A 26,743-nucleotide genomic window follows, 5' to 3' on the forward strand; every position below is an offset into this window, starting at 1 on the left:
AGGGAGGGTGCCTCCTACCTGCCCATCCCTGCCCTGCCGCTTTCCCCCTACTGGCGCTCTCCCAAAAAGCGTGGGTGCGGGGCTGCAGCATTCCTTCTTGCAGCCCCGTTCAGCATCACCACACAAATAGCTGACAGGTGTGTGCACGGCACGAGCACACGGCATGCAAGTGCATCAGCCATTTATGTGGCGAGCTGACCAGGGCTGCAAGGAGGAACGCTGCAACCCTGCACCCATGCTTTTTGGGAGAGCACTGGCAGAAAAAAAGCAGCAGGCCAGGAACAAGTAAGTAGGCGGTGCCTTACTTGTCATTTAAAGCACCCCCCCCCAACCTCCGAACTAGTTCAAATGCCGATCGAAGAAACTGGTTTGGCTCTCCAGAAAAGGAGCGCTGAACCAATTCTGTGCACATCTCTACCACCAACTAGTAGCCATTGATAGACCTGTCCTCCATGAATTTGTCCAAGCCCTTTTTAAAGCCATCCAAGTTAGTGGCCATCACCACATCTCGTGGCAGAGAATCCCATAGGTTAATTATGTGTTATGTGAGAAAGTACTTCCTCTTGTGGGCCTAAATTTCCTGACCTTCAGTTTCATGGGATGACCCTTGGTTCTGGTGTTGTGAGAGAGGGAGAGAATTTTCTCTGTCCACGCTCTCTACTCCATGCATAATTTTATACACCTCTATCATGTCTCCCTGCAGTCGCCTCTTTTCCAAACTAAAAAGCCCTAGATGCTGTAGCCTTGCCTCATAAGGAAAGTGTTCCAGGCTACTGATTATCTTGGTTGCCCTCTTCTGCACCTTTTCCAGTTCTACAATGTCCTTTTTGAGATACGGTGGCCAGAACGGCACGCAGTATTCCAAATGTGGCCTCACCATAAATTCGTATAAGGGCAATATATTAGCATTTCTATCTTCCGAATGATCCCTAGCATGGAATTTGCCTCTTTCATGGCTGCCGTGCACTAAGTCGATACTTTCAATGAACTGTCCACCACAACCCAAGATATCTCTCCTGGACAGTCCCTGAGAGCTCAGACTCCATCAGTATATATGTGAAGTTGGGATTTTTTGCCTCAATATACATCACTTTTATGCTTGCTTTCATTGAACCGCATTTGCCATTTTGTCACCCACTCACCCATTTTGGAGATCCTTTTGGAGCTCCTCACAATCTGTTTTGGATTTCACTATCCTAAATAGTTTTGTGTCACCTGCAAATGCCACTAACAAAAGTGTAATAATTATTGAAGCAGAATTTACTTTTTATAATCTGCTGTGGTAAACTTTTCTCAATAAGTATAGTTGAATGGTATTTGACTCTGGTTAGCTCTGTGTAATATTATGCTAGAGATAAAAAAAAATAGAGAAGTGGAGATGGTATAAAAGAGGCATCACTGCCTTGATGTACACACTTTTAGCTCAGTGTTGTCTCTGGTCAAACAGGTTTTGCAAGTTTTTAAAGGGCTATAAAAACAAAGAGGTTGCTGAGCAGAGATGATGTTGGAATATAAATGTGTGCATATCACAAGCAATGGTAGATCTTTCATACAATGGTACCTTCTGCTGTCTGAAGAAGGATGGTCCAGCCTCAAACTGCATGTTTCTAAGACTCCTGTAACATTTAAGACTTGCTACATATGACATATTTACTGCTTATAAATAATCTTTGTGTAGGAAGAACTGTACATATAATGTCACTTATGAACTGCAATGCATTTTTTTTCTGTGAGTGCACAGATTAGCAGCCTGGTCCATATACTGACAGCAGGGGCATAACAAGGCTGGAGTGGGCCCAGAGACAGAATTTTAAAATGGGCCCCTCACTGATACACACACACACACACACTTCGCAATATATAGTCATGTGACTTGCCTCTGGGGGGCCCCTCGAGGCGTGGGGGCCCCCAGGCAGCCGCCTCCCCTTGCCTAATGGTAGTTACGCCCCTGAATGACGGAGAAATCATTTCTTGCAGCACAGTGCGTGCCATACTGGTTGTTCAGATGTTTTTCCACATTGAAAGTATCATAGATGCAACCATAAGCTTTAGTACAACAGAGAAGGCAGATAATATACCTACGTTTTCTATATCTGCATTTTAACTTGGCATGATTATATTTTGACTACAGAATTGTAATTGGAGGGGGTGGCATTCCAGCTCCAAGAATCTGTGATTTTTTGGGTGTGGGGGACTGAGACAAATTCTCCTCTCCATTGCAGACAATTGTTCTTTACTGATTCTTTTTTTTTAACCAACCTGAATTAAGAGGGTGTGTGTATGTGTGTAAACGTTAGTGAATACAAATCTGGGGGAAGATTTTTGATTTTTTTGTTCAAGTTAGTGCTTCCCCAACATTAAAACAATTTCAGAATTAAGGAAAACAAGGTATATAATAATAATTACCATGTATATAGCACTTTGAGAGTATTCTAAGCAGATCACATACAGTATAGTTGTAATCCAAGAATCATAGAGTTGTCAAGGCCATTTTGAATTTTATTTGTTTTTTGTAGAATTAGTTATTCCTTCCAATTTTGTGTCATCAGCAAATTTTAGGAGGATTTCCTCCACCCCTTCAGTGAAGCTACTGCTAAAAAAAGGTTAGAATACCAGGTACAATAAGCCACCTAATGGTGCAGTGGGGAAATGACTTGCCTAGTGAGGTTGCTGGTTCGAATCCCCTCGGGCAGCAGTGATATAGGAAGATGCTGAAAGGCATCATCTCATATTGCGTGGGAGGAGGCAATGGTAAACCCCTCCTGTATTCTACCAAAGAAAACGACAGGGTTCTGTGGGCACCAGGAGTCAACACTGACTCGAGGGCACAACTTTACTTACCAGCTCCAATACAGAGTCCTGCAGCATTTTTCTCAAAAGCCTCTCTCTAGATTAGTGAGCACTCTTTGAGTCCATGTTCTCTCTAATTTTTTCCATCTGTGTGCAGAATGAGTTTTGGTCTGGGCAGCAGTATCAAGGCAGTGTGTGCGCACATGCATTCAGAGTGGGACCTTCCTGATTCAACCTGAGTGGGATCTAAAATTAACTGAGCGGACATCAAAAAATGTGTGAGCCTGCACACACCTTAGAGGGAACACTGCTTCGAGTACAGTGTTTGCTGAGATCAAGATAATAATACTTTGCTGAGATCAAGATAAATTACTTTTATGGCATATCTGCAATCCACTAAGCTAACAACCTGATCAAAAAGAGAAATAAGATTAGTCCTATTCTTATTAAAATTAATCTTATCAATTCCTTTTCAATCTTTTAACTGCAGTCTTGAACCCTCACCATTCATGTTACTTTTGTGAGGTTGCATGCACTTTCTTTTGTGGGAGAAAAAAGAGGTAACCTAGGAGTTGAACAATATTGCCTTTATTTTGTCATCTATTAACATTCCACAACACTTCTTGTTGTGGATTTAGCAATAGCAATAGCACTTACATTTATATACCGCTTTATAGCCGGAGCTCTCTAAGCGGTTTACAATGATTTAGCATATTGCCCCCAACATTCTGGATACTCATTTTACCGACCTCAGAAGGATGGAAGGCTGAGTCAGCCTTGAGCCCCTGGTCAGGATTGAATTTGTAACCTTCTGGTTACAGGGCGGCAGTTTTACCACTGCGCCACCAGGGGCTCTTTCCTTTCTCTTTGAACATACGTGAAAGAGCTTTTTTTGTTGTTCACCCTTGTCAGCTCAGTTTGTTCTGCACTTAGCTTTCCTGACACTGGCCAACATTCAGATTAACAAAGTGTTGCTGCAGTGAATATGCAGTATGTGTATGCAACAGGGCAGGGCAGGGTTTTTTTGTTGATCTCCTCTTCCTGCTGTAGTCACAGCATCTAAATATCCTTTCCAAGGCCTTCATTGCAACTCTACCAAGTGCTAGTCTGCAGCATATATCTTGACTGCTGGATCCTTTACTGTTGATCATCAATCCTAAAAGGCAGAAACTATCCACCACTTCAATGTCTTCATTGTCAATTCTGAGGCTGGTTGCTGTACCCGTTGTCATTAGTTTAGTCTTCTTTACATTTAATCGTAGTCCCATTTTTTCACTGTGCTCCTTGACTTTCATTACTAGAGCTTGCAGATCATCCACATTCCCAGCTATCAGAGTAGTATCATCAGTGTAGTGCAGGTTATTGATGTTTCTTCTTCCAACTTTAAAACCATGCTCAGCTTCTTCCAATCCAGCTTCTCTCAGTAGATGTTCAGCATATAAATTGAATAAAGAAGGAGAAAGTATACAGCCTTGTCTTACTCCGTTGCCAATCTGGAACCAGTCTTTTTCACCATGTTCCGTCTGGTCTGTGGCTTCCTGCCCTGTGTATAGGTTTCTAGTGAGAACAATGAGATGTTCTGGGACGCCCATTTTCCTAAGGATATTCCACAACTTGACATGGTCGATGCAATCAAAGGCTTTTCTGTAGTCAATAAAGCACATATTGACTTCTTTTTGGTATTCTTTGGCTTTCTCAGTTATCCAGCATGCATCAGCAATGATGTCTCTTGTTCCTCAGCCTTTTCTGAAACCATCTTGAACATCTGGCATTTCCCTTTCCAATGTAGGGCTCTAATCTGTGTTTAATGATCCTGAGCATTATTTTGCTAGAATGCGAAATTAAGGATATTGTGCGATGGTTTGCACAATCTGTTAAATCTCCTTTCTTTGGAATGGGTATGTAGACTGACCTCTTACAATCCGTTGACCACTGTGTTGTTCTCCAAATTTGCTGACATAGTTTGGTTAAAGCCTTGACTGATTCTTCTTCTGTTGCCTGCCATATTTCTGTAGGTATTCCATCAATTCCCATAGCCTTCCGACTTGGTAATGAGCGGAGTGCTGATCTAACTTCTTCTTCCCGCACTAGAGGAAGTACGGCACTGGATCTCTTCCTGATAAAATAAACCTCTGAACAGCAGCTGCATGAGTAAGCTTCTAATCTCCAAGAGTTAGAAGTGCCAAGAGTTAGCTAAAGCAGTTTTTATTTTATTTTTCCTAGTAGTAGTAGTTCCCTAGTATATATCAAGTTCTATTTACTTTCCTGTACTTGGTGTTCAAGCTCATCTTATTTATTTCCCATACACTGTGCATTAATGTGTTGGCATCACAAGCCATGGATAGTATTTTCCAGTGTCTCTCCTGCTATTTTATTGTGGGATTTCCTAGACAACTCTACACTCCAGTTTCTCCTGTAGCACCCAAGTCTCTTCACTATTACCTTTGCTGTCTTTACCTCTATCCTCCAAAGGCTTTAGTTTAAAGCCATCTTGGATCAAATTAATTAGGCTGCTGCCAAATACATTTTTACCAGTCCTCATGACATGCAGCCCTATCTCCTGCCCGCTGTTCTCCATAATTTGAGTGTACACACATCTGAATACAGGTGCAACATAATGTCTGTAGCTTGCCTAAGGTCACTTAGTGAGGTCACAGCAGAGATGAGATTCAAACCAGGAACTTCCTGAGTTACATCTCAGTCTCTTCACTACTACCAGCAAAATTATGACTTGCTCTTGTTGTGCAAACCAAGATTACAGGCCAGTTTGATCCTTATTTGTAGCACCAGCACGAATAATAAGTTTGCCAGTACAGACATCATGACTTTTGACACAAACCAGGGAGGGAGGGAGGGAGATGTGACATATAAAGAACACACAAGCTCCATGGCCCTAAAAGTCTCATTCACATTATGTCAGACCACGTTTTGCTCTATGTTTGAGCCAGACCGGTGTGACTGTAATTGCTTTCTTTGCTGCACCTTCGGACAGTCTTCCTTTCCTTCTCCCTGGTGCCCAGGGGGCTTACATTTTACTTTGACAAATGTTGAATGAATGGAGGCAATTCATTCATTGAATGAATGGGGGCAAGAGTGCCTAGTATAATGGAGAAATGGGTCTTTTATCACTATGGGTGTGTTTCAAGGTACTGTCTTCTTGCTTTGTTTTTGTAGTATACTGCTATAGTGCTGTGGCATATGTGATGAATCAGAAACAGCTTGTGCATTTACTACTTTGTAAACAGTCTATTCATACAAGTACTAGAATATCTTAGGAGGGACTTGCAGGATTCCACTGACTGTTTCCATGAGCAGAGTACCTTTGAAACTGGAAATCTCTTTTGTTTTCATGAGAAAACATTCACCTGACAGAGATTCGCTCTTGAAATATTGTAGAAAAGTCTCCAGTCCAGTGACTCATAACTAATTGGATTTACTAATGAACCAACTAACTAAATAAAAGGGGTCTGTGTTTTGTTTCCGTGGTGACAGAGGGCTTCGTGTGGAAGAGAGAGCACTAGACACCAAGTTCCCACTTGTTCCATTGTGCAACATGCTTAGAACACCGTAGGCACACGGACCAGCACTCATGTTCCTCCCACTCCCCTGTAATGCCTGCTGCTTCAAGTGCTTTGCTACTTGTGTAAAGAGGGACTGTAGCTGGGGTCCCCACTCTGCCTATGCTCCAGAAACAAACTAGGAGAGAGGAAACACGAGTGACAGGTTTCCTCTCTTCCAGTTTGCTTCTGGAGCACCGACAGAGCAGGGATGTTATTTCACCTGCTTGCAAAACAACAGCACAAGTGTAGAGGGACTGGGAGAGTTGCGTCTGAGCCCCAGTTGTGTTCCCACAGGCCCTCTTTGCAGGTGTGCTTTGATAGGATGTAAGCCAGTGAGACCTCCTTCTGAGTAAACATGCATAGGATTTGGATTACATGATCCTAAATCTTTTTTTGGAGAAACCCCTTTTAGTTTCGTTAAATTGAAAATTGCCATATGTGTTCAGAGAAAACTTAAATATTTAGCTATTTAATATTTTAGATAAATCAGTGAAAATGCCTGAGTTACCATTGTCCAGATGTCTTCATTAATTAACATTGCCTAGTAATCTCTTTTAAAATTGGAGTCTCCATTAAACATATTATATTACTTTGTGTTGCAGATTGCATTGAAATATGATCCACAGATAGAAGAGGATCTCCGCAACTGGATTGAAGAAGTTACTGGCATGAGCATTGGGGCAAACTTCCAGTTGGGTTTAAAGGATGGCATCATACTGTGCGAGTAAGCAATGTAGTTTCCTTTTAATTTCACATTGCAATATGGGGACATCTTCTATTTCTGTTTTTTAAACCATTACCCCATTGTTCTCCTTTTCTTTTTAGGATGTTCTTTTATAAAGGGGAGCAGGGTTCCTGTATTTTTTAAATGTTCTACAAAAAAGAGAGATTTGGCAGATGCAGAAATAGGAATAACTAGCTGGGCCAGGCGCAGAGCATCTGCGCCTCTAGTTCCCCGCCATTCTCAACCCCCCGTCTGCAGGCCCGCCAGCCACCGCTTTCTTCTGCCCTCCCACTGCTTTCTTCCCCAGCTGGCTGCTGCTTTATTCCCCCGGCCAGCTGGCGGCTGCTGCCTTCTTCCTTGAGCGGCTGCCGCTTGGTTCCCCAGCTAGCTGCCGCTTTCTTCCCCTGGCCAGCCACCGCCGTTTTCTTCCCGCTAGTCCACCCGCCCAGCCAGCACTACTTCTGCTGCTTTCCTCTTCTACTCCCGGAAGCTCTCTTGCGAACTCTCACGAGAGCTGCCACACATGGAATTAGCCACGGGTACACCTTAGTGAAATATATATATAAAGAAGATAGTGGTGGTGTCCGTGGTGTGATTCCCCTTGGCACTACTAGATATATTGTTGTTATTGTTGTCATTTATAATCATCATTATTATTTTAATATACTGCTTTTCAACCAAAAAAAAAGTTTGTAAGCAGTCAACATAGAAAAAGGTAAGATGATTCCCTGTCCCAGGATGGCTTACAGCGTAAAATGAAACACAGGGGACACCTCAGCAACAGCCACTGGAGAAACACTGTGTTAGGGCTGGATATGGCTACAAATTGCTGGGTCCCAAACTACCAGCTGAATTCCAGCATTCTAGGCAACACTGAGGGAGACAACTCATCAAGGAGGAACTTCTTCTGCCAAAGCCCTATTGAAACAAGTAGAAGTTGCATAATAGTAAAGATGCTGGTTTCAACTAGCAAAGGGGGCGGAGTTCTCTTCTTTATCCTGTTTCTAAACCAGATGTAGAATCCAAACAACTCTTTAACCAGTTCTGCACACCCAAAAGCTGTTTCTCAGGCAACAGCTTTCTATAGCATATGACAAAACTATTTTTTGTTATATCTTGGACAAATGATTTGCCCAGTATGTTTGTGGGCAAACTACAAAGTGCTGATTGTCAGTGTTCCCTCTAACAGGGATTCCCAGATATTGTTGTCTGCAACTCCCAGAATCCCCAGCTTCAATGGCTTTTGCTTGGGGATTATGGGAGTTGTAGTCAACAACATCTGAGAATCCCTGTTAGAGGGAACACTGCTGGTTATTACCTTTTAAAGCCCTGAATGGCTTTACTTTATCTACAAAATCCCCATCACTCATTAAGATCGTCAGGAGGGGTCTGTATTCAGGTGCCACCAGTTCATCTGGTGGAGACCTGGGATTGTGACTTCTCAGTTGTCACGTTGTGGAATGCACTCCTCATGGATATAAAAGGATTATCTTCCTTGGGGGCCTTCTGGAGAGCCTTAAACACTCTTTTTAGCCTTGCTTCAAAAAATAAATCTATTTTTAATTTTAATAGTTTTAATAAGGTTTAAACTTTTATTTTATTTTAATTGTTTTATTATATGTTGTTGACTGAGCCACTTTAGTAAGGGCAGTATATAAATTGAATAAATAAATAAAATAAACTGATCCTAAAATAAGCTTTTCTGTGTAAGTAAAATATGGATATTAAAATAGCTGCTGGTTGTGTTTAAAAGAAGGGGGACCTTTATTTCTTGCAGACTTATCAACAAACTTCAGCCAGGATCAGTGAAGAAAATCAATCAGTCCAAACTAAACTGGCATCAGGTAAACTGGCACCAGGTATTTCAATATTGTTTTCAAAGATTGTTGTGTCTCCTTTTGAAGGAGCAACAAAATGTATTGATTAAAACTTAATAGACAGTGATTATCACAAGAAGGCCTTCAGCACTTTAACCTTTAAGGATTTATTGCTTGACAGAATAAATTGTTTGTCGATTAAGGTAAAATGGCCTAGTGTTTGTATGGTGCTTTTGAGAGTGTGCAAAGTGCTTCACATGTTGCAATCCATAAACAACCCTGTAATATAAATAAGTAGTACTAGCTTAACCCATGCAGAGCATCTGCGTGCTAGTACTTGATTGCTCCCCTCACCCCCTGCCACAGCCCCCCTCATCTCAGAGATCTCTCCACCCTCACCTGAGCCACACTCCTGCTGCGCCTTCTCCTCCATCCCGTTGCTTCCTTCCTCCTCACCCCTCTTGGTCACTCCTCCATCCCTTTACTCCACTCCGCTTACCACTCTTGATTGCGGCTGCAGCATTGCTGGCACCTATTGGCTAAACTGCAACCCCCTATCCCCAGAGACCTCCTCACCTGAGCCCCACTCCTGCTCCTCCCCACATGAGCAGCAGCAGCAGTGGTTGACCAGGCCCTTCCTTGCTACCGCCACCACCATGGCCGCTCATTCCCCTCAGGCTGCTGACAGGCCCAGGCCTGTCCTTTGCCTGCCTGCCTCCCTCCACCAATGACCTCAGTAAACCCAAACAGCAACAGTGGTTGATTGGGCCATTCCTTGCTGCCGCCATAGCCACTCATCCCCCTCAGGCTGCACTCATTCCTCTCAGGCTGCTGACAGGCTCGGGCCTGTCCCTCGCCCTTCCTTCTTTCTTTCCCTCCCTTCTTTTTCTCTCTTTCTCTCTCCTCCACTCGCTCTCCCCCTGTGTCTTTCCTCTCCTCCCTTCTCTCTCTCTCTCTCTCTCTCTTCCTGAGTTAACAGATCTTGTTCATCTTGTTGCCTCATCTAATTCACACAATGCCAGCCTCCTTCCCCTGAAGCGGCACTTTCCTCCCTCACAACTTTCTTTTCGCAGACCCTTTCCCACTATCCTTTTATATATATAGATTCCTCTCCTCTACAATCAAGAACATCTTCTGACCAGTAACAGGTACATTCCAACTGACCTTAAGCATCACAGGCTCCTCCTCCCTATCTACATATGGAATCCCCACTGCCCAATCACCATGGTGCCACAGGCTCTTTCTCCCTATCTGCATATGAAATCCTCACTGCCCAATCACTATGGTGCTTCTACTCTCACAGGCTCCTCCTCCCTAGCTGTATATGGAATCCCCACTGCCCAATCAGGTGCTTCTGGTTGCAAACTCTAACGAGAGCTGCCACACACGGGATTAGCCACAAGTACGTCTTAGAGAATTAGATAGATAGATAGACAGACAGATAGATAGATAGATAGATAGATTATTCTCATATTGCATATGAAGAGCTGAGGCTGAGAGGGAATGGCTTTTTAAAGGCCACCTTGTGAGTTTAGGGCAGAGGTAAGGGTCTCCCTGATTCATAGCTCAGTGTCTTAGCCAATGTATTACACCAACTCTCTTAATAGTAGGAGGTTTCTTCTTTGATCATTAGAGTACTATTGAAGATGCCATACCTGGAGATTTGTATGGGAGTAGAATATCAAGGAGGTAGGCAAAACCTGTAGAAATTAGGAAATGCGTAAAATAAATCTTTGCCTCTTGGTATGTTTTTCTATTTTTCTTTCCATTGTTAGAACTAGGCATACATTCAATTTTTCATAGCCCAAAGACTCTGACTCTACCCACTTTCCAAAGAAGGAAACCTGTGGGAATACAAGAACAGAAACATACAACTTCCCACCTCCTAAATAAGAATTTTCCCCCGTTAGCTTCCAGTACTGCTAGATTAATTTAATTCATTATGGACACAATTATCATGGTGAGAACAGTAAAAATAAAGCTGTGCTGTCTAGTCAGTATCAACTCCTGGCACCCACAGAACCCTGTGGTTTTCTTTAGTAGAATACAGGAGGTGTTTACCATTGCCATTAGGAGTGTGCATGGTTTTGGTCCGGCATGATAGACCAAACCGCCAGACTGGTCCGGAGGTCCGGCGGTCTGGCTGGGTGGGGGGTAGTACCCCCCCCCGCCGCGCTTCCCCTTCCGGCGCTGTTCCTTTTAAAAATCTTCTTGGGGCGGCAGAGCTCTTCTCTGCTGCCCCTGCCCCCACCGTCTTTTGAAAAGCTTTAACAGAGATGAGCACGCACACCGCGCAGGGCGCATGTGCGCCGCTAGCACTTGTCTCTGTTAAAGCTTTTCAAATGACGGCGGGGGCAGGGGCAGCAGAGAGGAGCTCTGCCGCCCCAAGAAGATTTTAAAAAGGAACAGCGCCGGAGGGGGAAGCGCGTGGGGGGGGGTAAGTACTACCACCCCCCCCCACTTAAAGTCACAGTCCCCCCCCGCCAAATGGGGGGGGGACTCCGAGCCACGCACACCCCTAATTGCCATCTCCTACACAGTATGAGATGATGCCTTTCAGCATCTTCCTATATTGCTGCTGCCCAAAATAGGTGTTTCCCATAGTCTGGGAAACATACCAGCGGGGATTTGAACCAGCAACCTCTTCCTCCCTAGGCAAGTTACTTCCCCACTGCGCCTGCATATTAAAGGCCAGTAGATGGGCACACCTCATGGCCACCACATGAAGTTTCAACCTGTCAAATCATGGGAGATGTTGTGGAAGAGCTTGTGCCTCCTTAGGAAAATTGGCCCCACACTTTGAAAACTGGTTTGAAACAATTGCTGGTATGTACTAGCTGGGAACTAGAATGATTTTTCATTGCAATGATCATTTGGACAAATCTGGGCAATATAAAATTAAGACTGCAGGGAAAGGGTTAAATAATCCAAAAGGAGGAATGTAAAGACCTAAGGTGCTGAAAAAGCTGCTTAATGAGATGATTTTTAAAAAGACGATGGTTGTTGTCTTGGAAGAAAAGTTTAATGCCTGATGTGCATCAAACATTTGTTTAATTATCCCATTAAGCAGCTTTTTCAACACGTTTGGTCCTTTTCTTCTTCTCTTCCAGCATATTAGTACTCGTCCTCTGCCATTTTTCGCATTGCAAAGTTTTCTGTCCTGCCATGTCTCTACTTCATTTCCTAACCTAAAGCATACATCCAGGACTGTTACATACATTTCCGCGTAACATTTAATTCTGCTGCAAGTACACACATGGGAAAACAAAATAACAAGCCCAAAAATAATGACTTCCTGCTTTTGTTTCATTTTAGCTGGAGAACATTGGGAATTTTATCAAGGCCATACAACAATATGGCATGAAACCGCATGATATTTTTGAAGCAAATGATCTCTTTGAGAATGGAAATATGACCCAGGTCCAGACATCACTGGTAGCACTAGCAGGCCTGGTAAATACATATTTTCATCTGCAATCTAATGGATAAAAGTGATCTATTTGGATGTATACCTTATCATGGAAATCATAATTAATAATACTTTTAATAGAACTTTTCAGTAAACAATAGATCGTGCTTTACCATTCTTGTCTATTTATTATGCAAAATGATCTGCCCTTTCTCTTCATGTATAAAATGCATGTACTAGGCATGCCATGAAATTCCATGGATTGAGTCTCTATTCGCATGACAGCTGTCTTAGATCAAACAATGAAACTCAAGGCTTGCACAATAGTTGTGCAATGTCACTCATTTTCTACTTCTGTTGCCATATAGCTAATAGTCAAAACTGTACTCTGTTAAAGATCCACTTGATGGTTTGAAGAACAACAACAGTCTTGGTATGGAGTTATTAAATCATGGATGCCCAAAGGACACCTAAGAAAGGCTGTACTGGATAGAGTATTCTTATTCCTGTGGCAAAAAATGTATGCTAGAAATGCTGACTGTTATACTGTCTTCTAGGCAAAAACCAAAGGTTTTCATACTACAATTGATATTGGTGTCAAATATGCAGAAAAACAAGCAAGGAGTTTTGATGCAGGAAAACTCAAGGCTGGACAAAGCGTGATTGGTTTGCAGGTAAGCAGAAAAGGTAAAATTCACAAAATCATTATTCAAGGAAAATTTTAAAGATGTAATGGATAAGAATTTACTGCAGTTTATTAAAATGAATTACTTTGCTATGTAGACTGTTCCCGTTGCATGGAGAATCTCCATGTCACTGCCACATATTTTCTGTAGAACTCTCCTTGATGGTGGATGAAGTCCACAAGCCATTCTACTCATGTGGAGCAGCTGCTTCTGCCTCTCTATGGTGACTGTAACTTTTAGGCCAGCACGAAAAGTTGTGCCAAGTCAGTGTCGACTCCTGGTAACCACAGAGCCCTGTGGTTTTCTTTGGTAGAATACAGGAGGGGTTTACCATTGCCTCCTCCCGCACAGTATGAGATGATGCCTTTCAGCATCTTCCTGTATCGCTGCTGCCCGATATAGGTGTTTCCCATAGTCTGGGGAACATACCAGTGGGAATTTGAACCGGCAACCTCTTGCTCCTTAGGCAAGTTACTTCCCTGCTGCGCCATTAGGTGGCTCTAGGACAGCACTTAGTCTAATTTATAACTTTCTTTTGCACTATCTTTTTAGATGGGAACCAACAAATGTGCCAGCCAGGCAGGGATGACTGCCTATGGAACTAGGAGACATCTCTATGATCCAAAGATGCAAACTGATAAACCGTTTGACCAGACAACAATTAGCCTGCAGATGGGTACGAACAAAGGAGCCAGCCAGGTGAGTAAAAGTTTTCAGATTAAACTATTTAACATTGTTTCAGTATTGAAGACACTGTTAAACAGAGTAAGATATTGTTTGGGCGACAAGTAACATTTCAAAAGATTATGAAGGACTCACAAAATTAAATCAAATCAAATCTGGGCAAGACAGAAGCTCTCCTGGTCAAGAAAAGTGCTGACTTGGCAGTGGTTTATCAATTTGTTCTTGATGGGATTGTGCTCCCCATGAAGGGAGACGTTAAGCACTTTGGAGTTCTCTTGGACCCAGAGCTGCACCGGGATGCCAGAGTATCAGCCGTGGCCTGGGGGACTATTACCTAGTTTCAACTGGTGCAGCAGCTGTGCCTATTTTAAGGAATATGAATCGATTCAGGTACAAATTGATTTGTACCAGAATCTAGCTGATTTGGGCAATTTGGAGACAGAACAAATTACCCCTATGGTCCATTGGCTAGATTCAGATCCAAATCGAATTGTGCCAGATTCGAATTGATCTGAGATTCGGATTTCTCCTATTAATTTCCCTAGATTTCCAGCTTGCTTTCTTTTCTTTTTTTAAGCTAAGCTCTAGCCCTTGTAGAAGTGCAGTTATGGAGCAAAATCTGTGGTCACTATTTTATTATTACTATTTTTTAGTGTTTGGATTCTTTGGTGTATAATAACTTTTCCTCAATGAATCCCTATGAGAATTCATTACGCACCTTCATTTCTTCTATTCATTTTGACTGTCGTTGGACAGTGCCAACTACACCCCCTTTATGTTCTAGAATTTTTTTTCAAGTAATAGACTCTTTGGTGTCTAATAACCTTTTCTCATAATGAATCCCTATGGGGAGTCATTACACACCAAAGAGTCTAAACACCTCAAAAATTTCTAAAATATAAACTGAGTACCCAGTGGCTTGCGGGTTGGGGAGTAGTTGGCACATGGGATGCCACTAATTCCCCATCCCTACCTGCAAAGCATTGGGGTCAAACCATACAGAAGAAATGAAGGTGGGTAGTGAAGACACTAAGGAATCTAAACACTTCAAAAATTCCTTAAAAATAAATTTAGTACCCCAGGGTGTGTGTGTGTGATGTAGTAGACACATGGCAGTTGACAGTTGGCACTGTCCAATGACAGTCAAAATGAACAGAAGAAATGAAGGTGTGAAATGAATCCTCATAGGGATTATGAAGAAAAGTTATTATACACCAAAGAATCCAAAAACTTGAAAAATAGTGACCGTGCAGTTTGCTCCATAACTCCACTTTCCCACTTTTACAAGGGCTAGAGCTTAGTTTTTTTTTTTTTTTAAATTAAAGCTGGTGATCCATGTTAGGGTTAGGATAGGGTGAGTTTCAATTCTTGTTATTTCCTATGGCAGAAATATACAAAATAATTAAAAACCTTTTAAAAAACCCATAAAAATCAACCAAGTGCCCCACTGGCTTGAAATTTGGGTGGCAGGTGGCAACCGTGGGGACCTACCCACCAACCAAATTTGGTGCCCCTAGGACCTTTATAAGTGGTCTGAATCAATCCAAATCCAATCCAAATCAAAACTGGGGTGATTCGGGGGTGGGGGACAGATTTGGACACAAAACAAATCAGGGGTGATTTGATTTGGGCACAAATCAAATTTTTAAAAAATCAATTTGTGCACATCCCTAGCCCATTTCAGTCAGATCTGGACATGGTTTCCCATGACATCTCAACTGGATTACATTCTATGTAGGGCTGCCCTTGAAAAGCTTTTTGAAGGTCCAAAAAGCAGCTGGTCCAAAAAGCAAAGGGTCTTGACTTCTATGAGACCCTCAGAACATGGATGTACAACAAGCTCTTTTTCAGTTGCACTAGTTCCAGGCACAATTCAAGATGCTGCTTTTAACCTTTAAAACCCTAAACAAACCCTTGGGACCGAGGTACATGATGGACTTCCTGAAGGAATCTCTCCTGAGCGTATCCTGTGCGGCCCTCTTGCAGGTCCCTCCTTGCTTGGAGGTGTGTTGTGTGACTACACAAGGCAGGGCCTTCTCAGTGGCTGCCCTCCCCTACGGAACTCTCTGCTGCCCTGGGAAGTCTGACTTGTCACCTCTGACCCCCCACCTTTTCCAGCTGCCATTCCCCGAGCTTGTTAGCCGTTCGCTCCCCCGCCCTCTGTTTTTGTTGTTCTGTGTTTTATATTACTATGTTTTTAAAAAATTTTGTTCTGTAAGCCACCTTGAATTTCTTCAAAGAGGATATCATTGTTTAAAAATATATAAATAATAAAGTCCAAATCCATGCTTAGCTCATCAATTAGGGGACGGGACTGCAGCAGCTCTATAAAGAACTTAATTTCTTCCTAGAAGAGGGTTGTATGAAGCATAACAGAAGAGGCTGAAGCGAATCCTTCTCCCTGCTTATAATCAGTTAGGAAAGAAACATCCCTTTTAATCTTTACAAGGCAGGTACAAAATGATAAAGAACCTCAGCATGCACCAAGTACTCTTCCTAGTAGTATAAGCAGGATTGTCATTATTGATATTGCACCTTCCATGGACATGGTGCTTCACACAGAGTGAGTTTGCAAAGAGAGGAGAAGAATATTTAAGAAGTGTCTTGCTTGCTGAATCTTCCTTGAGATATTTACTTTTCATGCTGAGCAGCTAGCCAGTGCCTGGCAGATTTTTCATCCATATGTCTTCTGGATTCATCTTATTATTAAAAATGCCTCAAGCTGGCAACTGAAAATTATGTTTGTTTTTAGGCGGGAATGCTTGCACCAGGGACCAGGCGAGATATTTATGACCAGAAGCTCACATTACAACCCATGGACAACACTACTATTTCACTACAAATGGGCACCAACAAAGTGGCTTCCCAGAAGGGAATGAGCGTGTATGGGCTTGGACGGCAAGTGTACGACCCTAAGTATTGTGCTGCCCCAACAGAACCCGTCATTCACAATGGAAGCCAAGGAACAGGAACTAACGGCTCGGAAATCAGTGATAGTGATTACCAGGCAGAATATCCAGATGAATATCACGGCGAGTACCAAGATGACTATCAGAGAGATTACCACGGTCAGTACAGCGACCAGGGCATTGATTATTAGGTTTGCCTCAAAAGCTCAGTATTAGTTTATTATTTTATTCAGTAAGAACGAAACTAGCCTTGTGGAATTGTTACCCGTCTTCTTTACATATTATGCTTCATGTACCTAAGGAAATATTGCCTTACATAACATTCCTTTTTCCTTTCTCTGCCCTTTCCCTCTCTAGTTGCCTTTAGTGCTGTAACAGTTGCAGTCTACAGCATAACCAATAACTGCATATGAAGTAAAAAGGAATACTGTGAAAGGGGAGTTCTCTTATACAGCCAAGTCTTTTAATAATTAAAAAAAACCTATGCATTTTTTTACAATCTTGTTCTGAAATAGGCATTTTACATACCATATCAAGCCTTGATTTTTTTTTTAAACTTTTAAATTTACAGTTCCATTCTGTGGAAGACTGTAAAAGACTTTTGTGCATAATGTTAATTGTGGACCACGCCACCAAAATTGAGGTTGTGGCTTATTACTTTAAAAAATTTCGTTGTTTCTTCAGGACTTGCTTGCTAACCTCTGAAGTCACAGTAGACATAATAAATGTGCATTTGTGATTGTGTGTGTTCCATTCCAATTTCTAAATTGACCAAACTTCTAGAAAGAGCTGTCTTTCTCAAGAGAGAGCCTTGAAAAAGGTCTGAGCCCACAGAAGTCCCCATTTCTTGATCGTACATTGACTTTTATTTTCTGTGCCATAATGTATCCATGTAGAATTGCCTTTTCTTTGAATTGTATTTATTGCCACATTTCTCATCATAAACTGATCCTGTTGTATTTTTTATAAATAAATGTGTTTCTTGAAGGCCTGTGATAGCTTGAGTTATTCAATACAATACTAACTACAAAAACATTTTTTTTATATTCTAGCAAATGTCAAAGTGCTAGCCCCCCGAGATGAAGTGAAGAGCTGCTCCTTCCACCCCCATCTCCCCTTACCTGGTGGTGGTAGGGACAGAAGCAGCCACTGCCACCGTTCCTGCTCCTTCCCCATCTCGCCCCACCTTGCGTTTCCAAAAGGCAGAAGGCAGCAGCAAGAACTTCTTGAAAAACGCTTCCTGCCAGCCCACACTGCCCTCTGCCTTTTAAAACAGCAGGGTGGGACGAGACAAATGGTGTGTGTGTGTTGCAGCCGGTGTGTACTCACCACTAGATGAGGCTTGAAGGGAGGCCGTGAGTTGGTGGAGGCAACCACTAGGCAATCTGCCACATTCACCAATCCATTTCCTTTTTTTTTTTTTTGCTTTAAATTTTTATTGATTTTAACAATATCTTAAGAATCTCATTACATCACACATTAAACAGAAAATTGACTTCCAGCTCACTTCCAGCTCACTAATCAGCGCAAATCACTAATTACACAATTAACTCTTGCTATAGTAATTCAAAACATATATCCTATACCTTACCAAACTCGATTTTACTCTACTCAACCTGCTAATATTGCTAAATTTCAAACCCAGTTGAAAAATCAATATTAGGAAAATAGTTATTTAAGTACAGTAAGAATGGTTTCCAAATTTTGATCTCTTATCAGTACTGTAAGTTTTGCCATCTCCGCATATTCCAAAATTTTTATCAGCCAATCTTCTTTTGAGGGCAGTTCATTATCCTTCCATTTCTGTGCGTATAGTATTCTGGCCGCCATGGTTGCATACATGAAGAATGTTAAATTTCTTGTGGGAAACTCTCCTTGCATTATTCCCAGCAGGAAGGATTCTGGGCTCTTAGGAAATGTCATTTAAAAAAAATTTTTAAACTCATTATATATCATGTCCCAAAAAGCCTTTGCCTTCCTACAAGACCACCACATATGAAAAAAAGTTCCTTCACAATGTCCACATTTCCAACATTTGTTTGAAACATTTTTATACATTATCGCCAGTTTTTTAGGCGTCAAATACCACCTATACATCATCTTATAATAATTTTCTTTTAAAGTGTAACATGCAGTGAACTTTAAATCAGTTTTCCATAATTTTTCCCAAGCTGCCATATCTATATTATGACCCACGTCTTGAGCGCATTTTATCATAGACGTTTTAACCACTTCATCTCTTGTCTCCTCCAAAAGCAACAGCTTATACATCTTAGACACTAATTTTTCATCATTTTCACATAGCTCCTTCTCAAATCTTGACATTTGATCCTCAAATCCAAGTTTGACATCCTTCTTTAAAACTTCATTTAACTGATGGTACTGAAACCAATTACTAACAAAATTTTGTACCTCATTTAGATTTTTCAACTTACAGCCAATGTCCTTTTGCCATTGCTTAAAACAAGTTAAAGTATTAATTACAGGAATAGTCTTAAAAAGAAACAACATTTTAAGTAAAACATTCATTTTCACAACTGAGATTCTTCGCATTAAAGACAATTTCATTCTATACCATCTTTGCAAGTCAATTTTTACTGTATTCCATATTTTAATATAGTTATTTGAAAACAACAAGGAGTTATTGTTTGACAACCAGACGCCCAAATATTTAATTTTTTTTCTCCACTTTCAGTTCACTTATTTCAAAAAGTCTGTCCTTCGATCTCTGATCCATATTTTTTTGTCAATACCTTTGTTTTAATCTTATTTATATAAAACCCAGCTAGTTGGCCAAATTGTTGCATTTTTTCCAAGAGTCTTCCAATCTTCTCCAATGGATTTTCTAAAAAAACACCACTACATCATCCGCAAAGGCTTTTAGTTTGTATTCTTGTTTCCCAATTTTTGGGCCTTGTAATTGATCATCTTCTCTAATACTTCTACAGAGCACTTCCAGTACTAATATAAAAAGTAATGGGGAAAGTGGACATCCTTGTCTAGTTCCTTTCTGTATTTTGCAATTGTCTGATAATTCCCCATTTACAATAATTTTAGCATATTGCTCCGAATAAATTGTCTTAATAGCCCTACTGAAATTATTACCAACTCCCATTGCATCGAATAATCTCCACATGAACTGCCAGGAGACATTGTCAAAAGCTTTCTCTGCGTCCAGAAAAATCATGGCTATCTGTTTATCATTGTGTTTTTCATAATACTCCAATACATTCAAAACAGTTCTCACATTATCTCTTAATTGCCGTTTTGGCAAAAAGCCTGCTTGATCTTCATGAATAAACAGTCTTAGTATAGCCTTCATTTTCCTTGCCAAAATGGCAGCAAAAAGTTTATAGTCGTTGTTTAAGAGTGAGATTGGCCTATAATTCTTGACTTGTGTTAAATCTTGATCCGGTTTTGGAATTACTGCAATATTGGCGTACTTCCAAGACTCCAGCATAATCCCTTTTTGCAAAATATCATTCATAGTCCATTGCAAAGGCTGTAGTATTTGATCCTTAAATGATTTGTAGTATGAAGCTGATAGGCCGTCGGGTCCTGGCGCCTTATTAGCCTTGCTTTGATTTATTACTTCTGTTATTTCCATTATTGATATCGGTGCATTCATAGTTTCTATGTGTTCCTTAGAAAGTTTTGGAATATTTTGTGTCTTAAGAAACTGGTCAATTTTTATATCTTCTACTTTATTTCCTTTGTATAGTTCAGAATAGTATCTAAAGAATTCTCTTTTTATTTCCCTTTCATCATAAGAAAGCCCATTTTTTGTTAGTATCTTGGATATATACTTATTATTTTTCTCATTTCTAATTTTCCAAGCTAACAACTTGTCTGGTTTGTTTGCAAATTCAAATGACTTTTGCTTTGCATATTTTAAGTTCCGTTCAACCTCATTTAATACTAACATGGAAAGTTGTTGCTGAAGCATTTTAATGACTTGAGTAATCTTCTTCTTATCCTTAGCCCATATTAGTTCGCTTTCTTTTTTAGAAATCTCCATCAATAGTGCCTCTTTTTTCAATCTTTTTTTTTGAAATATGCATTTTGTTGTATGAAGAAACCTCTCATAACCGCATTTCCTGCATCCAAACTATTTTGTTATCCATTCCTTGGTTTAAATTCAATTCAAAATAGTCCTTTAAATTCCTTTTAGCTTTCTCCGCAACATCTGGTGGAGACAATCCATTTCCTGAGACAGCTGCCTTACCCAGCCTCATTTGTGGGCCAGCTGTGCCAGAGCAATAGACATGCAATAAGGACAAAAGCTAGAGCAATGACCTTAAATTTCTTTTCACTTGACGAGGTCATTGGCGGGGGGCCGGGGGGTGCTCTACTCCATGTGTGGACAATAAGGGAGGCTCGGCTGTCGTGCACACCGGGAAGGGCCTTCTCAGTTATTGCCCCCAGACTTTGGAATGCTTTCCCAGTGGGCATCCACTCTCCAGCAGTTTTTACAAAGCAAGGGGAATCTTGGCTTTTTACCCAGGCTTTTCTATGAGTGTTGTTTTTGTTGCTGCTGCTCTATATTTTATAGTCCTACTGTGAATGTTTTTTAAACTTTTAATTAGATTGTATTTTTATATTCTGATTTAATATTTTTATTGTGTAACGGTTCTATAGTCTTATATTGTTTTAAATATTTTGCAAACTGCCTTGAGATTGTTTTAATGAAAGGGAGTATAAAAATGTAACAATAAACAAATGAATCCCAATCTAATACAGCTTATAAATACCACTGGGTTCAATAAAATTTTCCTCCCTGTACAAGACTTAGGACAGTCAAAGTTTGATAATGAAGTGCAATAGTAGTTAACTTGGCCTCACAGTTTGTCGGGGCCAAATTTACCTGCCAGACAATACCATTTTCATCAAGCTACCAAAGTAGTTACAACTTCACTATTTAAGGCAATGGCAGCTTTCAAAGTGAGTAGGAAAGTATTCTACTAATTATGAGAGATGGTAGAACTTCTTATAGTCGATTATGTCACATACAGAGTGTTTAGAATAAGCTGTTTTGCTATCATGCAGCAAGGGCAATAGGCACATACACGAGTTCCACATTGCTCAAAAGAGGTACAGGTAAAAATGCAATGGCTTTCATAGAGTGCAAGGGAACGTGAGGGCCTTGAGCACCACCCTCGCCCTTCTGTCCGTGTAAATGGCTACCAGGAGGCTGTGCTGCAGGGCAGCAAAGCTTGGAAGTGAGTGCTCTCTGCATGCAGTTGCACAGTGCGATGCCCATGGGCAATGAGGAAGGGTGGCTGCTGCCTCGTGGCATAGCCTCCTCACAGCTGTTTACATGTACAGAAGGCTGCGGGTAGTACGCAAGCCACCCATGTTGCCCTATGCAGTATGCAAGCCAGAATTTCTGAAATTTAACCCAGAGGCCATTAACAAATCACCTTGGAATGTCTGCGATCCAGTAGCCATCCCTTGAAATCAACCAGGAATTCAAAAAGTGCCTTCAGTGTAGACTGCGAGAAGAGGATTTCAGGTATGGCCTGGTTTTTTATTTCAGTAGTTTCCTAGTCTTCCAGCATACCATTGGATTATAATTGTATCTTTGTCTAACCTGATCCATTGTATACCTTCCTTTTCAACAGAGTAGAGAGGTATGACTTGACTTTGCTTTTTATAACTTCAGACAAATCCTTTTCACAAGTCAAATTGTTTGAATCCAGAGATGTGCAAGGGAAGGTCCATATGCTACTTCTCTCTATGGTAGCCACCAATGTAGTATCTATCACAAGCAGCTGCTTGAAATTTAAGAGAGTTCAAAGAGGGGCACAGTGGCTAGGGGTGTGCACGGACTGCAGTTCGAGGTCCAGTCTGAATTCAGACAGGTTTGTGGCCTGCCGAACTGGTTTGGTCCACTTCAAACTGGTCCGGCAGTTCGAGGCGGTGCCGGTGAGAGGCCCCTTTAAAATAAAGACTCATGTCCTTACCAGCGTGACCGCTGCTCCAGTCAGCTTCCTGCTCCGTCACTCACCTGGCCTCTGCACATCCACAGAGGCCGTTTGCGAGGTCAGCATGGTGCTGCTGACCAGGTCTGTAGATTCCAGGGCAGGCGGAACTGTTTGCACTGTACTGGGCCCTGAAAATCCTACTAGTACCCTTCATAGCAGTGGTTGACCAACTGCATCAACATCTGTGCTTGTTTTAACACAGCAACATCCAGTTGCACAAGTACACTATTTTGCGCACACACAAACTGTGCAACTGCCGTTTCATTTTAGTAGAACCATTGGAAATAATAGCTATACTATTGCACGACCATGGTTGTGGAATTTGTGCATGTGCACAAGAGTATACTTGTGCAAATGCATGCACGCTGACTTGCGTGCATGGAAGTTTGTGTGGTATGTCATGATACGGAGTCGGCTTGGATTGCAGTTCGAGGTCCAGTCCGAATTGCATGGTGTTGTGACCACACAAATGGCCTCCATACATGCACGGAGGCAAGGTGAATGAGGGAGCCACACCACAGCCGCGCACGGGCTGAAGAGGGGAGCACCGTTGCAACAGGAAACTGCCTGGAGTGGCTGTCACGCTGGTAAGGACCTGCGTCTTTATTTTTAAAGATGCCGCTCCCTCCACCACCCCATATGCTCTCTCGGACCACCGGACTGGTTTGCAGTTCGGCCAGACCAAAACAAACCAGTTCTGTGGACCGATCCAAATTCGGACTGGACCTCGAACCACAGTCTGTGCACACCCCAAACAGTGGCTGACATACTGCGCGAACTCCATGCACATAAGACAGCATGCATGCATTTGCACCCTTGTGCACATGCAAAAATAGTACAACTATGGTTAAGAACATAAGAACTGCCCTGCTAGATCAGGCCCAAAGCCCATCTAGTCCAGTACCCTGTTTCACACAGTGGCCCACCAGATGTCACTGGAAGCTTACAGCAGGAGTTGAAGGCATACCCTCTCTCCTGCAGTTACTCCCCTGCAACTGCCACTCAGAGGCATCCTGCCTCTGAGGCTGGAGGTGGCCTATAGCCTTCAGACTAGTAGCCGTTAATAGGCCTCTCCTCCATGAAGTTTTCCAAACCCCTCTTAAAGCCATCCAGGTTGTTGGCTGTCACCACATCTTGTGGCAGAGAATTCAAAAAGCTGATTATGTTTTGTGTGAAAAAGTACCTTCATTCATTCGTCCAAAATGGAATGACCCCTGGTTCTAGTGTTATGTGAGAGGGAGAAAAATTTCTCTCTAACCACTTTCGCCACACCATGCATGATTTTGTAGACCTCTATCATGTGTCCCACATTCATCTTTTTTCTAAATAAAAATGCCCCAGGTGTTGCAGCCTTGCCTCATAAGAAAGGTGCCCTAGGCCCCTGATCATCTTGGTTGCCCTCTTCTGCAACTTTTCCAGTTCTACAATGTCCTTCTTTAGATGTGGTGACCAGAATTGTATACAGTACTCCAGATGTGGCTGCACCATAGTTCTGTATAAGGGCATTATAATAAGTAGTTTTATTTTCAATCCCCTTCCTAATGATCCCTAGTGTGGAACTGGCCTTTTTAACAGCTGCCACACATTGAGTCGACACTTTCAATGAGCGGACCACCACGACCCCAAGATCCCTCTCCTGGTCAGTCACCGACAGCTCAGATCCCATCAACGTATACTTGAAGTTGGGGTTTTTCGTCCCAATGTGCATCACTTTACAATTTCCAACACTGAACCACATTTGCCATTTTGTTGCCCACTCACTCAATTTGGAGAGATCCTTTTGGAGCTCCTCACAATCCATTTTGGATTTCACTATCCGAAAGAGTTTGGTATCATCTGCAAATTAAGCCACCTCGCTGCTTACCCCTACTTCTAGATCATTTATGAATCAATTAAAAAGCACCGGTCTCAGTACAGATCCCTGGGGGACCCCACTTCTTACTTCCCTCCATTGTGAGAACTCTCAATTTATACCTACCCTCTGTTTTCTGTCCTTCAACCAGTTAGCAATCTACACAAGTACTTGTCCTCTTATCCCATGACTGCTAAGTTTTCTCAAGAGTCTTTGATGAGGAACTTTGTCAAAAGTTTTTTGGAAATCCAGGTATACTATGTCAACTGGATCACCATTATCCGTTTGGATCACACTTGACACTCTCAAAAAACTCCAAAAGGTTTGTGAGGCAAGATTTCCCTTTGCAGAAGCCATGCTGGTTCTCTCCCAGCAGGACCTGTTCTTCTATGTTCTTTACAATTTTATCCTTGAGGATGTTTTCCATCAATTTTCCTGGAATGGACATTTAGCTAACTGGCCTGTAATTTCCCAGATCGCCCTTGGATCCCTTTTTGAAAACCAGTGTTACATTTTCTACTTTCCAGTCCTCCAGTACAGAGCCTGATTGCAGGGATAAATTATATATTTTAGCAAGGTCGGCAATTTCACATTTGAGTTCTTTGAGGATTCTTGGATGGATGCCATCCGACCCTGGCGATTTGCTAGCTTTCAGTTTTTCCAGACAGTTTAGATCATCATCTCTTGTCTCTTCTATCTCTGTTCTTTAGCCTCCATCCCTGAAAAGTCTGGTTCAGGAACAGGCATATGCTCAGTATCCTCTGTTGTGAAGATGGACGCAAAGAACTCATTTAGCTTCTCTGCAAACTCCTTAATAATCCCTTTCACTCCCTCATTGTCTAATGGTCCAACCACCTCCCTGGCAGGTTTCCTGCATCTGATGTATTTAAAGAAGTTTTTGTTATTCCCCTTGATACTTTTGGCTAAACGTTCTTCAAACTCTCTTTTCGCCTCCCTTATTGTCACCTTGCATTTCTTTTGCCAGAGTTTGTGTTCCTTTTTGTTCTCTTCATTTTGACAGGCCTTCCAATTTCGGAAGGAAGTCTTCCCTGTTATGGCTTCCTTGACTTTACCTGTTAGCCATGCTGACATCCTTCTGGACTTAGTGGTACCTTTCCTCCTTTTGGGTATACAATCTAACTGGGTGTCTAGTATTGTAAACTCGATGCATTCTGGAGCGAAGTGACTCTCCTGATTTTCCCTTTCAGCTTTCTTTTCACCATACTCCTCAGTTTGGAGAAGTTTCCTCTTCTGAAATTCAAAATGTCTGTATTAGACTTCCTTGGTGATTCTCTCCCCGCATGTATGCTGGGGAGAGAATGCTGGTTGTACAATAGTATAGCTATTATTTCCAATGGTTCTACTATCATGAAATTGCAGTTGCACAAATGTGCAGGAGAGGAGAGGAGTTCTTGTGGTAGCAAGCATGAACTGTCCCTGTAGCTAAGCAGGGAGGTTGCATTTGAATGGGAGACTTGATGTGTGAGCACTGGAAGATATTCCCCTCAGGGGATGGAGCCGCTCTGGGAAGAGCATCGAGGTTTCAAGTTCCCTTCCTGGGTTCTCCAAGATAGGGCTGAGAGAGATTCCTGCCTGCCACTTTGGAGGAGTCGCTGCCAGTCTGTGAAGACAATACTGAGCTAGATAGACCCATGGTCTGACTCAGTATATGGCAGTTTCCTATGTTTCTGTGTTGTATGTGCACAAGAGTGCAATTGTGCGACTGGATGCTGCTCTGTTAAAACATGCATGGAAGTTTGTGCAGTATGTCAACCGCTGCTATAAAGGGCACTAACTAGTAGGATTTCCTGGGCCCAGTACAGTGCACACAGTGCCTCTTGCCCTGCAATCTACTGACAAGAACTGCTGCTTATGTACAACTTGTTGCAACTTGCCAATATGGCTCGTACAACTTGTTGCAACTTGCCAATATGGATGGGGGAAAGCTTTGATCTGGTTGCTTGTGAACTGAGTGCTGAACACAGAACCCATGATTCCAGCACAGTATGTGTGCTTTTTTTTTTTTTTTTTAAAGAAGTGTGTGCCCCCAGCAGCTCCAGGAAAAAGGAGCATCCTCTCTCTACTCCTTTAGCATGTTTAATTTAGTTGCTGATGAAAATGTGGGGAGCTGTTACTCTCTTAAAAAAATGACCCAGCTGTTAAAACAACCTTTGCCCTATTTTAGTTGTCTGGGAGTTCTAGATTTGCTAGGAAATAAGCCAAGCTTTCCACAAAGAAATGCAGTGGAAGAAACTGCCATTATGTGAACTATTATTACCTAAAATGCCTAATTATTCGATTCCCCAGTATGTTCCTCACCACATGCAT

General features: G+C 41.9%; 2 protein-coding genes across 4 annotated transcripts in view; one reads left to right on the plus strand and one right to left on the minus strand.

Annotated features, from left to right (window-relative positions):
• The window catches only part of CNN3 (calponin 3), a 49,183-nt gene extending 31,617 nt beyond the window's left edge, over positions 1 to 17,566 (plus strand). For 2 of the 3 annotated variants that reach the window (XM_053244994.1, XM_053244996.1), the window contains exons 2-7: positions 6,953 to 7,074; positions 8,852 to 8,933; positions 12,207 to 12,344; positions 12,858 to 12,974; positions 13,539 to 13,685; positions 16,423 to 17,566. In XM_053244994.1, the coding sequence (XP_053100969.1) occupies positions 6,953 to 7,074; positions 8,852 to 8,933; positions 12,207 to 12,344; positions 12,858 to 12,974; positions 13,539 to 13,685; positions 16,423 to 16,770 (954 nt within the window). In that variant the 3' untranslated portion in view covers positions 16,771 to 17,566. The remainder of the gene's footprint in view (positions 1 to 6,952; positions 7,075 to 8,851; positions 8,934 to 12,206; positions 12,345 to 12,857; positions 12,975 to 13,538; positions 13,686 to 16,422) is intronic. The other variant, XM_053244995.1, reaches the window with a different exon arrangement.
• Positions 17,567 to 17,839: 273 nt separating this feature from the next.
• The window catches only part of SLC44A3 (solute carrier family 44 member 3), a 215,791-nt gene continuing 206,887 nt past the window's right edge, over positions 17,840 to 26,743 (minus strand). Inside the window, exon 17 of the transcript XR_008306035.1 lies at positions 17,840 to 25,666. The gene's annotated coding sequence lies outside the window, so the exon portion shown is untranslated. The remainder of the gene's footprint in view (positions 25,667 to 26,743) is intronic.

The sequence above is a fragment of the Hemicordylus capensis genome, chromosome 4 (genome assembly GCF_027244095.1).
Source record: "Hemicordylus capensis ecotype Gifberg chromosome 4, rHemCap1.1.pri, whole genome shotgun sequence".
NCBI classification, from domain to species: domain Eukaryota; kingdom Metazoa; phylum Chordata; class Lepidosauria; order Squamata; family Cordylidae; genus Hemicordylus; species Hemicordylus capensis.